Source organism: Venustampulla echinocandica (genome assembly GCF_003357145.1).
Source record: "Venustampulla echinocandica strain BP 5553 chromosome Unknown scaffold_1, whole genome shotgun sequence".
Lineage (NCBI taxonomy): Eukaryota > Fungi > Ascomycota > Leotiomycetes > Helotiales > Pleuroascaceae > Venustampulla > Venustampulla echinocandica.
The window spans coordinates 2,125,076-2,139,669 of record NW_022474206.1 but is presented as its reverse complement, the minus strand read 5'-3'; the positions used below and the strand labels follow the sequence as shown (position 1 = coordinate 2,139,669).

The window sequence follows — 14,594 nt, the reverse complement described above, 5'->3', positions numbered from 1 at the left end:
CGACGAAGTTCCAATATCGATCGTGTGCCGAGGGGCAACGCGGGATCAGGGGTTGATTGCGTTTTGTATAAAGTGTTCTTATTTAATAATTACTTGCGGATCCTTCATACTGTCATTTTAATAGTAAGTTCTGTGTTCGCCTATTCTCTGAAAGGGTGCTTAGGATTCCACTTGTTGACTCGCCTCTCACTCCTCGACCACAAGCTTTGTATAGTGGGACGGGGCGGGAAGCCACGCAAGGTAGCCATTATGCGCAAGCAAGCCTGTAGCTAGCACACTGGCCGGTTCGTTCATTTTCCTGTAGCAGTACATTAGCAAGGCTGAGGCTGAAGTTGACCGCAGCAGCAAGCTGGTGCACGAGGCAAAAGGTGGCGCCCATGGGCGGCCGCAATCAAGCATGATCCACAGTTACATTTCCTGCTTCCTAATTTATCCTCTCTCCGTTATCTATCTTATTAATCTCAGCATTCTAAAGTAGAAGTCCTTCCGTCCTAGAAAAGAAAGGGATCGTCGAATCGAATAGAGAATCATCATACAAGCAAAATGAACATCCCTGGACCAAAATCCAATGGCTACGAAAAGCTCGCCCGTCTAATGAGCAAACACGGCGAGGTAGCCGCATTCCAGCGCTTCGATTACCTCAACAATCTAAATATCCTGTACTTACAGGCTGAACTCGTGCATCTTGAGGAGGAGCTACAAGAGAGCATGAAAGCGGATTTGAAAGCGCCGGGGTCGGGGTACGGGGACGGTGGTGATGATGATTCTTCGACGACTAAGTGGAGTGTGAATTACACTGGGAGTCTGGATGAGGGGATGGGTGTTGCTCGGGAGCGTAAGATAGACGATTGTGAGGCTGGATCATTGTCGGAAAAGAATCTCGAGGTACAAGTAGAAGTAAGATCTATTAGATCCTCGGTTTCGCGGGCAGGCTCAGAATCGCCTATCAACGAAAGGCTCGAATCAACGAGGGACTGGTGGTACCTAAGCACCATGGAGAGCAGCCCAACATGGGAAATCATGCTACGCACGCGGGAGAAACTCAAGGAATACAGTAAGTTGACCTATCACATTACTTATCTCGATTTTTCAAATCCCAACAAGAGCTATCCATACCTTCTAACCGCTACTATAGATGAGGCTGTCCATCGCTATAGCACTCTAAAAGCCCAACAGTCCCCCAACCCCACATCCCTCTCGTTCCTTCGCCGCTGGTTCAAGCATCCGCTAATGGGAAACTTCCCCCTCATCGGCTTGGATCGCAACCTATGGGAATCTTCTCCCACATCATCGCTGGTTGCCATCGAACCACGAAAGGGACCCGATCCTCTCAGTTCACTCTTCTTGACTAAATTCTTCCTCTGGTGGCACCAACTTGTTGGCCATCTTTTCAAAAGACCAAAATCGCAGAATCCTGATGAGGAAGCGGCAGAATATTTCGAATATACGGACAGGAAGGTGCTAAAGGTTGCGAATGTCGTTGGGACTGTTATATCGTCATCATTACTTGTGGGATCTACCGTTGTGTTGTACTTTGTGGACAATATGTTGGCAAGACTGGGGATTATTGCTGCACTTACGCAGGTGTTTGGGTTGGTACTCGTGCTGGTCACAAATGCGAGTAAAGCGGAGGTTTTTGCAGCTACTGCGGCGTAAGTTTCTCTCATTCATTTGAAGTTTCATTTGGGATCTGCATCTTTCGCACTCCCCCCGTGTTACGAATATACTAATATCTTTGCTGTTGTATAGTTTTATGGCCGTACAAGTAGTTTTTGTGGGTAACAATTCTCCTCCCAGCAGCTGATGCCATGTTGAGGGACTAGCAACAGGTCAATACTAGGGCGATTATTATTGTGAGGAACAATATTAGATGAAACTGGCCCTAGAAAATAGTTATGTTAAATAGAAGTAGGGGATAGATGGGCTAGTCAGGTCGTGTCCTAGCTATATGTAATCTGTAAACGCAATGCAGTATTGGATTTCGTGTTACTAGAGCGCCCTACAAACTGTAATAGCTTCTAGGTATCCTTGGAGGCAATGGCTCGCTAAATTTAACATATGCAAGGGCGCTACGCTTCTTGAATATAGGATTCTAGAAGGCAAATGTTCCTTCAAGCCAGGATACTGTTCTGGGATATATTTTTGGTATGCTTCTGTCTATTTGGGTATCATACCGAACGCCTCGCCTATATCAAAACAAGAATAGCTCTCGGGCCTTTCATGAACCATTGCCTGAAAACAAATATCAACCTGAAAAAATTGCTTCCGTAGCAAACGAGTAATGAAAATATGCCACCCCTAGGCTTTCCATTGTGATGATCATAAATATCCGCTGCCCTTACTACTTTGAGCATCGCGATATAGCCCTCTGCTTCGAGCTGCCCTTATATTTTCCTGCTGCTTTCTTCGGCGTTCGTGCTCCTTTGCTATAGCTTCCTGCTCCGCTATTAGTTTCGGCAGCGCCGCTTTCTCCGCTATAAAATGTCAACATGTGTTTCTTAGCATAGCAAACCGTCTACATGAGCCTTACCCTTCGTCCGTTTCAAAGGAACAAGTGCCAAGAACGTTGGCGCAGATATGATGTTGAATTTTCTGCAGTCATCTGCCCCAAGGACCATATCGAAAGGTACTGCCTCATCTGCAGAAACGAGAAATTTAGCCGTGTAAGTGGACCCGCCCTGGCTGTTTTTGAAGGAGAGCGAAGCTTCCTGGGTTGCGGCCATTACCTGGCCGTTGAACCCGAGAAACGTTGCACTAGTAGGTAAATTGCGAACTTCGGCCCTGAGCTCTTGAACTATTTTAATCGAAACCCAGTTGGATTCTCGGCATTGAGTATCGAATAATAAGGTCCTAAAGTTTAGCCGGATGGGCCGCTGAATAGATGGGTTATCTTGCCATACATCGACCTCCCGCTCGTAGGCAAGATTCTCCTGTCGACGCCGTAAGCAAACGTGCAAGATTTGGAGAGTGGTTGGGCTTACATTAAACCTTTGATATGACGCCCGGAGGTTTAGATCCGTGGCCTGATCGTAGTCATGTTTATATCCTCCAATGTCAGCATTTACAGACTGCGACAATGATCGGTGGGCGTTTATGCCTGTCATGGAGTCCTTGGTGGTAGCCGGTCTGAAAGAGCTGTTGGGAGACGGAATCCCACCAGTTGCTGAGGATTCTGCATGGCAATCTGCGCTAATGCTTGTGGATCTCCAATCTCGTTTCTCATCCTGTAGGTCGCGAAGGGGATTCCCTCCACTGGGACAATCATAGCGGTCGTTCGGATAGTCGTGCCCAAGTTCGACGGGACGGGCATAACTATCCCCCCCGTTGTCATGCCGATAAAATTCCTTCTCGACGTTATTATCAAGATAGACATGATTTGGTTGGATATACTGGCCCACAGGCGGGCCGAACAGGTTTGGGCCTTGGTCGTTATATGGCGTCCCATACTCATAACCCTGGCGGGGCTGCCCATTCGCAGGACCAGCCTGCCAGTTGGTGAGATCTGCAAGGGCGTTGTTTGATCTCTCATAAGGAGGAGGTGTCGCTGGGCCTACTTTTGCCGCGACTTGAACGCCGCTGTAACTGCTAGAGCGGTCATAGGTAGTGGCACGAGGTGAATAGGAGGGTTGGTATGGCTGCTCGCGGTACATATGGCTATTCGTGGGGTTGGTGCCGTGGTCCAGGGACTGCGAGCGCTGCACCAGCACAGGCTGAGAAGTCGGCACCATCACATTGCTCTCACTTAGAGCGTCGCGATAAATATTAGATAGCTGAGAAGGTCGGTCTCGACGAGAAGGGCCATCTCGTTTCTTTGAGGAGTCGCTTTCAGTTCCTCGCCTAGTGGGAGCTTTCATGCGACCTTTCAGCAACCGAGTAGCCATATCGCATGTTGGATCCCGTGTTGCACCAGAAAATGGCCCCGGAGTGGATGAAAACCGTCAAAATTCAAAAGAGATGATGGGGATGAGCTAGGTGAAGCAACAGTAAGGAAGGAATGGCAACAAGAGCTGCCGCCGATGAAGGAGAAGACAAGACTTGGGACGAGCGCTCAGCCTTAGTTGCCCAGGGCGAGCGTGTGGTCGTGGTTGGGAGGGGCTGGCGGTTGCTGCAGACTTCCAGCTTCCCCCAAATGCAGCATCTCCTCCGGAGACGGAGTGCATACTGTACGAGTGAGTTCTGGGTGTCGTCCCAGGTGTCCATCAAAAGTGTGACTGGCTCCAGCTGAGTCCAGCACAAAGCCTTCATATGGGGCCGACTTCCTACATACGCCGCGACCAACTGACAAAGTCGGGGCCCCCCAGCTTCCTAAAACTTAAGCCTTGAAAAGTTGAATACCGACAGTGACGCGGCCGGAGCGCAATGTCTCTAGCATCCAAACCCCATTCCTCCATTCTCGGCGTGCAACCGCGTGATAGAACCAGGCTGAGGAAGAAGAGCTTCATTGGCCGGCTTGCCCGTCCACCAGGCAGACTCGACCTTCAATCCGCGGCCGAGCAAGTCAACCCCTTAGGGAGGTAGATTGCTGATGCTACAGTAGGCGAAGACAGGACGAAGAATGGAGGCTTGATGAGGCTGAGAAAGCTTGGTCGGGCTGGCGTATCAAAAGTAAATATGGGCCGCGGGGCGCGGGAGCAGAACACCAATACATATTGCGCGCCCTCCAAATGGGCTCAGATGTCATTTATTGGAGTGCGGCTGTCTCCGATACCTTTATTGTTTATTGACTGGCTGGCAGCACCGGAGCAGTCTGGTCCGGAGATCTAGACCACGCAAGTTGGGATGCATAGTTTGGATGGTTTGGAGCTGCCAGGGCCATTGCAGCCACGGCTGTACTGTATCTCCTCCAGCTCTGGCATGCACATCAGTAAGTAGTATATCGGAGTCGGGATATAGTTAATGATGGTGGCATTCAAGAAAGCTCATGGTCTGGTAATCCCTAGGACTGTTTTTTATACCTACCTAGGTACGTTAGTTATGGTGTAGTTTGCAATGCGAACAGAGCGCTTTCGTGACTTGCATCTGGTGGCGGCTGCCTTTCGATTTTCGACCCCCCTCATATCTTCCAATCATTCTCTACCAGGGGTCTCTCACTTCTGTATGCGCTCGACTCGAAATAGGTTTGGGCGGGGCCAAGACATGAGGCTCACATTACTTGGTAATCCCTTTTGGACCGTTTTCCTCTTTCAGCTCATTGCTATATTGCATCAGTGATTCCTCCTCTTGCAAAGCAAAATCTTTGACTGGAGACTGGTTGTTGGGTATTTCTTCTATAGGCAACTTCATGAGTAGCCTTCGAGTCACCACTTCGTCATCTCCAGACATAATGTTTCCACCAGCGAACGAAGGAAACCACCAGCCAGAACACAGCCCCAACTCGATAAAATTGCAGAATCCAACGCTTCGTGACGCGTCGCAGGAGAGCATCGAAAGCCAAAATGCACCCAGCCAATCTAACATCGGCCAATTCCTCCGAGCACGTTATGGCTGGAATAGTTTCAAGACCAGCCCCGAAGCCGAGCTTTCACTTGCGCTTGACAAAAGCCTTAAAGCCTACCACAGTCAGTTGATTGCTCTTGGTAGTGCAATAGGGACCGGGCTTTTTATCGGTGCAGGCCAAGGACTTGCAACTGGAGGACCGATACCACTCCTCCTAGCCTTTGCATTTGTAGGCTTTACTCTTTGCCCTACTGCTTTCGCACTAGGCGAAATGGCCACTTTGCTACCATATCCAGGGGGTTTTGTTGAGCATTCCAGAATATTTCTTGACGAGGCCTGGGGTGCTGCTATAGGGTGGAAGTGGGTTTAATTCTCCTAGAAAATTGGAGTCGGCCATACTGACGGATCGTAGCTATGCCTTCCAGTGGCTGATAACGTTGCCTCTCGAGTTGATCGCCTCGTCGATCACGCTCCAATACTGGGGGGAACCGCTTCGACACCGGTCCGCGTGGATCACGCTGTTTCTTGCGGGCCTTGCCATCATCAATATCTCTGGCGTGACGGGGTTCGCTAACGTAGAAGCTGCTCTGAGCGTCATGAAGGTGGTTGCAGTTGTCGGTTTCATGCAAGTACTCCCAGCTCTTCCAGCTCCTACCGGGGCCTCTCATATCAATGACAATTTCCGTTTAACAACCAACATAGAATACTAGGCATTCTCATCGACGCAGGTCTTGGGTTTGGTGGAAAGGCGATAGGGACTTCCCATTGGTACAACCCAGGTGCTGTAAACAATGGCTGGTGGGGGTTTTGCAGCGTCCTGGTGACGGCAGCGTTTGCATTTGCTGGTAGTGAAATGGTAGGCTTGACAGCCGCCGAGCAAGAAAACCCAAGGAGAGATATGCCTAAAGCCGTCCGGAAAGTGTTTTGGCGCATCGGAATTGTAAGTGCAATAACAACACATTGCCACTCTCACTAATGTTCGTCGCCCCATGCAGTTCTACATCACCTCAATCTCCCTCATCGGTCTACTTGTTCCCTACAACGACCCTCTTCTCATAAGCAACGCGGGCACTAATAATTCGTCAGCCTCGCCCTTCGTTATCGCCGTCAAGAACGCAGGAATACCCGTGGCACCATCTATTTTGAACGCCGTCATTCTAGTCACTGTCCTCTCAGTCGCTAACTCTTCGGTCTACGGGTCTTCGAGAGTTCTGAACGCCCTAGCCGATGCAGGGTTGGCGCCACAGGCATTTGCCTACGTTGACACGATGGGGAGGCCGCTTCGGTGTCTCTATCTTGCATTTGGATTCGGGCTGCTCGCCTACCTGGCCGAGCTTCGTCAGGAAAACACCGTGTTCATGTGGCTACTTGCGTTGTGTGGTCTATCATCTATCATGTCATGGACGCTGATTTGTGTGACACATTTGCGGTTTCGGCGGGCATTGGCAATCCATGAGAGGGACTTGGACACTCTTCCATTTAGATCACCGCTAGGGGTCGTGGGCTCTTGGGTCGGCCTGGTCTGCAACATCTTCATAATATTTGTGCAGTTCCTCAGTGCGATATTTCCTGTGGGATATCAGGATATGACACCCCGGTCGCGTGCTCAGTCTTTCTTTGCGTCTTTCATGGCCATCCCACTCGTGATAATCCTGTATGTCACTGTCAAGCTGTGGAAGGGTACCACTATTACCAACCTCGCCGATTATGACTACTTCACTGACGCATACACCGAGGAAAGGTACATAGAGGAAGCTCTTGACAACCCCGCGATGGTACTAGATGACTTGTGGTGGTGTCCAAGACCTCTCAGAAAGCCCTTGAGTTCGTTGTCTTTTCCTTGGTAATCGTCACATTATATTCATAGCGTGGTGCGGTGACAGTGGCGTATTATTCGGCGCAAGGTGCTTGTATAGCTTTAGGGCCTATGTGGTAATATCAGGCGTATCCATTAGGGATTGGGAAGTGTTCGTGGAAGGCAACCGCATATCAGCGAGGACAGCAGCGTATTATTGAGTTGAAAATTTATCGGCACGACCTGTATAATATGAGTGATAAGTTAGATGTAATTAATTTGAAAAGATTGATGAAAGATCTAAGAAGTTGCTTTCCCCTTCTGTTGGAATTTCAATGTTGCTTGTACTTCGTTGGGTGCTTTGAGGGCCAGAGCTTCGGAGATCATTCGGATATTGTTCGGCCCTGGTAAGTCGAATAGCACAAGTATTCCTTAGATGGACAGGGAGAATTTGAGGTAACCAAAAAATAGCTTCAAAACCTTGATTTCGAGTTAACAGAACTGCTGCCGATTTACTCCGAAGGTATTCTTACCTAATGGAGGTATGGGACGCAAAGCATGTCACTACACCTTGATCTGGGGAATAGGGAATGTGCAAGGTCTCCGAAGGTGTTCATGATAAGTCCGTTTAACATGATAGTTAGGCCTAGAATTTTGAAGATGCAATCGCTAGCCTTGGTTGCCCATATAACCCCTTCCAGCTCGGCTCGTTAATGCTAGGCGTTCAGGTCTAGCCCCAGGGGGGGCAGCGACAGTATATCATAAATGGGAGGAGGCTGAGAGGATGAACGTTTGCGGCAGAGCGAGATGAGCTAAAGGCAAATGGTTTCAAAGCCGTAGACAACGTCAGCAACGATCATCATTCTTTAGAATAACCCTCTCGTCTATAGTATTGTGCTAATACATATGCGTACACATTGCGCCATCCGATGTTCTAATTTTTCAGTATTTCTTCCTTTATCTCTTTTTTTATTCTTGACACCGTTCCAACACCTCCATATCTATGCAGAATCGGAAAGTCAGCACTACCTAGGACGGCTGAAAACAGTAGATGGTATACTTATATAGGGAGCGAGACAATAGACTTGGAAAAAGGGAAAGATGAGTCCGGAACATGACTTACATTAAAGCCGTGTAGATCTGCGCAACGCTGGCGCCTGCATTCAGTACCTCAAGTGCCTGTTGGCCATTTGTTATACCGCCAGTGGCAAATATGACTTTTTGCTCTTGTCGAGCTCCCTCTGGTGTTGTAGCGGGCGCTTTGGCTGATTCAACCTTCTCAGGAGAGTTTGGGATGTGCTGGCCACCTGCGGCATTATCCTCGATGGCCATGGGTTGGTTCACGGGTCCGTGGTTATTTTCATGTCGGGGAGGACCTTGGTCTAAGAGATGCCGGTACCTTTTCACTAGCGCCAGCGTCCTCTTAAACATGTGGGGGCCTGAGAAACCGCCTTGTTCGTTCAGTGCTTGCCTCTCCTTTGCTGGCAAGTTTACATCGTTTGGGATGTGGTCCCGCCGGTTTGTGGTATTTCCAACAATGACTCCATCGACTCCACTCCTCCAAATTGCTTCAACAATGCCCTCGATTTGTTCATCCTGATCCTCATCTGGGGATACCTTAACCATCACCTTTGGGCTTGTCTTCCTGTTCACACTCCGTGCGGCACCAACAACCGCTTCGAGAATCCGCGTAAGAGGCTCAACCCTCTGCAGAGTCCTCAAGCCGGGGGTATTTGGGCTGCTGACATTAACCACCAATATGTCTGCGTAAGGAGCTAGCCTCTCTACGCAATAGACATAGTCTCTCTTCACAGCCTCGATATCCTCATCCTTCGTAGATTTATTTTTTGCAACCTGCACGGCCAGCATCTTCCCCTCAACTAAACTCCCAGGAGGGACTCCCGCCTCGCCATTGAGTACTAGTTCCTCCGCCTCGGGTCCAACCCCATAGCCATTGTGATATGCAAAGAGGCGTACTCGTTCCCGCAGTCGCATAGCCATGTCGTCCGCGCCCCGAGAGTTCAAACCGTATCGATTAATGAGCGCTTTCTGGCTCGGCAATCGGAAGACTCTCGGCCTAGGGTTGCCATCTTGGGGATGCGCCGTTGCTCCTCCAACCTCCACAATTGCAGGACCCAGTGCTAACAATGCGTCTGGAATTTCGGCCAGCTTGTCGATGCCCGCAGAAGTACCAATTGGATTTTGTAGGCTTTGCCCGAAGACTGTGATGCCCAAATCGACGTCCTTCGCATCGCGTGCTTTTGAATCACGCTCTCGAGGGTGGACACCAAACGAATAAAGAGCTTTTAGCGCTTTGGTCCCAGCATGATGTGCGTCTTCAGCGTCTGGATAGACCCATCTTACAGCGGGCACCACCAGCCATTGATGGACGCTAGCTCGCGTATCGGTGATGTAGAGGTATGTGAAGACAGCGAAGAGGGATAGGGAGGTGCCGTAAAGCGCGTTCTTGAGTCGGCGGCCAGCGGAGCCAGCATCTCCAGCTGTCGTAGACGTAGACGTAGACGCGGGGCGCGCAGACCGGATGGATATCCGTGGGGCAATTGGCCGTGACTGTGAAAGAAGGATACTTCGAATTGGATATTTCGGGGTGCGCAGAAGGCGCAGGGACGAGTACGGCATGTTAAGGAAAGGGATTCATGAGGTGCTGGCTCGCAATGGTTTGTGGATGAGCGAGGGCGACGTTCAGTTGAACAATTCGTTTGAGGACTCGGAGTGCCAAGCACTCCCCGCCAAGTGGGACTTCAACACAACAACGCCAACTCCCCTAGGTACATGTGCCTAGAGTACCGCACAGTTAGCAACACAATATGATGGCCTCCGCAACTCAACACCGCGACTGAAGCATGGTCTATTGGGTCATTTGAAGTTACATCCAATGCTTTATCTTTATCATATTATATATTATATTCATCCCTCGGTATCAGTAGTGTAGTAGTGTACCCGAACTTGGCATGTGTCGGTCTGAAATCATCGAGGCCCATATATTAATTGGCATTGATATTGATATATTGGCCGGCTTACGCGGCTCGTTGCATCATCTCATATCATACAAACTGCTTACTTAGGCAAGTAACTGAGTGCCTTCCTCCTCGAACCAAGTCTCATCAAGTCCGCTAAGCTGAAAGGCCTCTCTTCTCACTCTCAGAAAAGAAGATAAGCATCCTCCACAGTTTCTTCACCAAGGCCTCAGCTTCTTCGTCCAACGCCTACAACCCACATTAGTACATGCGTTAAAACAAGACGGGGAGAAAAGTGCGAATGGATGACTTACCCCCTCTAATTGCTCCACCAAATCCTGCGGTTTGCCTCTGGTGCGAATATGCTCTTCAACCACCTCGACAAGTAACTGCTCCTGCACCCCTAGGTATTCCATGATCTTCTTCTCCACAAAAGGTCGTAGTTTGTCAATGATGGCATCATCAACAAATTCCCACCTAACTTCCCAACTCCAAAGACCATCCTTGTCGTTGGGTATCTCAGCGGCAAGCTGTCTAACAGCTTGGTCACGTTCTTCATCCGAGAGCGCTGCTACTACGGTTGACGGGTCAAATTTGATGGGGATAAGAGTCCGTTTCGATACCTTGTCAGCATCTTCCTCATCCTCGAGAAGACCTTCAACTTCAGCAACGGTCCGGCGAGGGGGGGCGGCTTTCTGAGCTTTCTGCGCAGCGGCGCCAAGTGATAGCTTAAACGGTTGTTGAGCGCGTCCTCCAGATCGAGACTCCAGTTCCTCGGCTTGCCGCTCCAAGAATGAATCTGCCATCCCGCGGGCTTGCTCCTTGTCTGCCATTTCTCGCTGCCGTTCCCGTTGTTCTGTAACACGATCTCTTTCATCTGCGGCTGCTTCGCGGGTGCGGAAGACAGCCCGGTTACGAATCCACATGCTCCGATCAGCGTAGTATTCCTCTACCTTGCGGGAGGCTTCAAGGTCATCATCCCAATCTCGTAGACGTTGGGCCATCTTTTCCCTTACAGCCTTGGCCTTGGAAACATCTTCATCTTCACGCTCCTTCTCGCGCTGCACAGCAGCTGTACGTGAGCGTTCACGATTAAGCCATCGGCGTTCTTGGTCAAGATGTTGTTTTTCCAGGTCGGCCTCTTTCTTAGATTTCCGTCGCCGTTCGAGCTCTTCATCGCTTGCAGAGTCGTCTTCCTCTTCGCGGTTAATCCAAACATCTCCACTCGCAGCTCCATGAATACCGCTCCCGTTAATAAATGCGACCCCTTTCTGATAGTCACGAGGAATTTGGGAACCCTGTGATTTAGGTCCTGAGGGCGCGTTTAGGACGCCTCGAGGGCCGAGGGGGATATTATTCGTACCACCGGCGGGTCCATTGGGGATCTGAGTACCAGGTGAAGCTAGACGCGAAGGTCGCGGTGCTCCATTGCGCTGCCGTTCCAATGCTTCCATCTCCTCCTCCCGCTTAAGACGCTCCATATCCCTTCGATTGCTGCGGTCTCGAAACGCGGTAATCTCCTGCGCAACCGTCTCTCGCATCTCTGCTGGGATGTCCGCAAGTTCATCATCAACAGCTAACGGTATATTAACCACTTCAACGTCATCTCTGTTCCCATCTGCATCCTGCATTGGTGTATCCTCCGCTCCTTCTTCCATCTTAACAAACATCGGGGGGTGAAAAAGCTCGTAGAGAATGCCCTTAAGATTGGCTCGTGCAACGTCCAGTTTCGATTGTTCCGCAGCAGGGTCGTCTCCTCGATTCGATTGATAGTTCTCCAAGTAATTGAGTGAATTGTCGTCCACGAAAACAAGGAGCTTCGATTTCTCAATTTCCTTTTCCTCGTCATCATCATTCTTTGCCCCAGTGCTCGGCGTCTGCTTCTTCAACGGAATCTCAATATCCTTGAGGACCTCCACCGCCGTCGCTAAGCCTTCTGGATCATCATATTGTGCAAATCCAAATGAGCATTGCTTGCCATCGGCGCCCACAGCTCTATCCCATCTTCGTAATCTCCCGGCTGTGCAGAGTATACGCTCAATGCCTTCATCCCCATCAACACCTTCCGTAATACCCCCAATAAATATCGTACGCACAATGTCCTCTTTAGTAGGGGGAACGAGAGACATCATACTGTCTCTCAACGCCTGTCGTTGAGCCTCCACCCCTCTATCAGGACCCAATCCCGCCCTCCCACCTGCAGACATTGGGTCCTGACTTTCTCTCCTCCCTCCCGCACCGCCTGCGCTCGGTATTGTCGGTTTCGAAGGGCCAGTGCCTAGTCGGATTACAGGAGCAGAAAAGTTGATGTTGGGCATATTGGGAGGGCCTTGGAAACTGGCTGGGAGTCCGCTCGGTCGACTAGCCTGAGCACTGTTGGCTTGCTGCACACCTGGAGGAGGAGCTGTACCTGGTGCTGACATGCCTGGCGGGGGACCTATAGAGCAGTTAGCATGGTCCATGTCAATGAAGAAGGCAGAGAAACACCTACCCATTCCCGGTGGAGGCCCCATGCCAGGCGGAGATCCGCTCTGGCCTGGGAATGATCCAAATCCTGGAGGCCGCCCAAAAGGAGGGGCTTGCCATTAATATTAGCATCTCGTTCTAGGTCTTTATAGAGGGGGCAAGGCAGGGCCGGCTCACCTCCATACGGATTATAGGACATGGCGAAACTAATTCAAGGTAATGCGGAGGTGAAAAGTTTATTCTCAGTTTTATATACGAAGATATGTTCGTAGTCTGAAGGATTCAAAGGTAAAGGAAGAGGTCATCAAGTTGGCGCATACCGGGTCTATGTTTGTTCTTGTTCGTCGCGAAAGCTCCTCTCAGATTTAGATCCCAGCACGGAATGACCATTTACGGTTTAGCGTTAAAAGCTCCCTAGAAGTCCGAAATCGTATTCAACCACATCTTCAACAACAACAGAAACTAGAAAGTAAGTGCGATAGTCATAACCATCGCAACCCCCCATTTCAGGCGCTGATTGAGTACAGGCGGTATAATGGAGGTTCGAAGAGCAGCAGATATCCTGCTACGCTCCAATTCCTCGCCGCTGACGACCTTCCTCATCCCGGCCAGCACTGCACGATGGGCAGCACAACGCCAATTGCGTTGTAAACACGCAACTTCACGTCCATCTAAATTCCGCCGGACCTTCATGACAGGATCCCGAAACCTTGCTCTCGGGCCCCAATCCACAGCCTTTCCACCTCCGCCGCCCCAATCCGAAAGCGCAAAAAGCTCCTCAAACGAGGATGGCTCTTCATCATCCACCGACACTGAACGAGATCAAACCCAAGCAAAGGAAGATAGCAGATCTGATCTAAGCTCTCTCTCAAGCTCTCTCTGGTCCAGTACGAAGAATTCAGCCGTGCACAGGACGAACCCATTCTCCAATAGCTCCGCTTCAGACATGCTAAAAAGTTTCAATCGAGCAGCTCCTCAGGCATACCGCAGCGAGATTGATATAAGCCGAATGCTGGATCCTCTAAACTCAACCCCCCCCCCTTCTAGGGGTCTCGCAACGACAGAAGAGCGCGAACTCTACTCAACCATCGATTTGGAAGAGATGAATTCCTTCATACCTGGCCCCATTCCCAGGCAACCTATGAGGCTGAATCCCAGCACAGGGCGGTCAGTATCTGTCGGTGCAGATGTTGATGTGGGCAGAGCGTTTCGGATGGTAGATATTAGTTGCGCACAGAATAGAGTCAGACACGAATCGCTTAAGCAGCGGTTCCATGAGAGAGGGGGGCTGAAGCGAAAGAGATTGAGAAGGGATAGGTGGAGGAAGAGGTTCAAGGAGGGATTCACGGCGACTGTTGCGCGGGTTAATCAGCTAAAAAGGCAGGGGTGGTAGCACGGCTGACAGAATACGGGGAAAGCGAAGGGAGAGTTGCTTGTATTATAAGTGTATATGTTAAAACAATTACACAAGAAATAGAAATGGATGGGACTGGCTTTATATGGATACAATCTCCGTTTAAATTCCATGCTAGTTTCATAATGCCAGAAACACTTGAGCTAAGATTGCCATTCATATAGCGCTTTATATTTCCCCCTGCAGGCTGGCTGGGCTTTGTGACACTAGATCTAGCTCAATAGCGGCATGATGGCAGCTACGATGTGATTATGCGAAGGTGAAGCTACAGAAATCCTGCCACTATTAAAGTTGTGGAAATGTGGGCGGAAAGGGGATATGAATGTTAACCTACGTGTGTGCGGAGGGCGATCGATGACGGCTGGTCCTACTAGCGGTCAAAAGTTGACCCTACTTGTAAGTACATAGAGGTAGTTATCGGCGGTTGGTAGAAGTGGAAGGGAATCTGCCTGGGTGTGAACATAGCTGTAGATCAACAGCTCCGTGAAAGCTCTTTCGAAAAGCC

The 14,594-nt window shown here is 50.0% G+C and overlaps 6 protein-coding genes across 6 annotated transcripts; 3 read left to right on the top strand and 3 right to left on the bottom strand.

Annotated features, from left to right (window-relative positions):
- Window positions 1-543: 543 nt before the first annotated feature.
- BP5553_03235 (uncharacterized protein) lies at window positions 544-1,656 on the top strand (the record flags this gene model as incomplete). Its single annotated transcript, XM_032011858.1, has 2 exons — window positions 544-1,054; window positions 1,136-1,656. 2 exons carry the CDS (start codon window positions 544-546, stop codon window positions 1,654-1,656), a joined length of 1,032 nt encoding a protein of 343 aa, XP_031871551.1.
- A 663-nt stretch (window positions 1,657-2,319) lies between these two features.
- On the bottom strand, window positions 2,320-3,881 carry BP5553_03234 (uncharacterized protein; the record flags this gene model as incomplete). The annotated part of the gene is made up of 2 exons (XM_032011857.1): window positions 2,320-2,474; window positions 2,531-3,881. The coding sequence occupies 2 exons, from the start codon at window positions 3,879-3,881 to the stop codon at window positions 2,320-2,322; spliced, it is 1,506 nt and encodes a 501-aa protein (XP_031871550.1).
- A 1,442-nt stretch (window positions 3,882-5,323) lies between these two features.
- Window positions 5,324-7,283, top strand: BP5553_03233 (uncharacterized protein; the record flags this gene model as incomplete). The annotated part of the gene is made up of 4 exons (XM_032011856.1): window positions 5,324-5,796; window positions 5,849-6,120; window positions 6,165-6,376; window positions 6,432-7,283. The coding sequence occupies 4 exons, from the start codon at window positions 5,324-5,326 to the stop codon at window positions 7,281-7,283; spliced, it is 1,809 nt and encodes a 602-aa protein (XP_031871549.1).
- Window positions 7,284-8,350: 1,067 nt separating this feature from the next.
- On the bottom strand, window positions 8,351-9,871 carry BP5553_03232 (FMN-linked oxidoreductase; the record flags this gene model as incomplete). The annotated part of the gene is made up of 1 exon (XM_032011855.1): window positions 8,351-9,871. The coding sequence occupies one exon, from the start codon at window positions 9,869-9,871 to the stop codon at window positions 8,351-8,353; it is 1,521 nt and encodes a 506-aa protein (XP_031871548.1).
- A 494-nt stretch (window positions 9,872-10,365) lies between these two features.
- BP5553_03231 (Uncharacterized protein) lies at window positions 10,366-12,874 on the bottom strand (the record flags this gene model as incomplete). Its single annotated transcript, XM_032011854.1, has 4 exons — window positions 10,366-10,458; window positions 10,524-12,646; window positions 12,701-12,787; window positions 12,853-12,874. The coding sequence occupies 4 exons, from the start codon at window positions 12,872-12,874 to the stop codon at window positions 10,366-10,368; spliced, it is 2,325 nt and encodes a 774-aa protein (XP_031871547.1).
- A 336-nt stretch (window positions 12,875-13,210) lies between these two features.
- BP5553_03230 (uncharacterized protein) lies at window positions 13,211-14,068 on the top strand (the record flags this gene model as incomplete). The annotated part of the gene is made up of 1 exon (XM_032011853.1): window positions 13,211-14,068. One exon carries the CDS (start codon window positions 13,211-13,213, stop codon window positions 14,066-14,068), a length of 858 nt encoding a protein of 285 aa, XP_031871546.1.
- Between the last annotated feature and the right edge of the window lie 526 nt (window positions 14,069-14,594).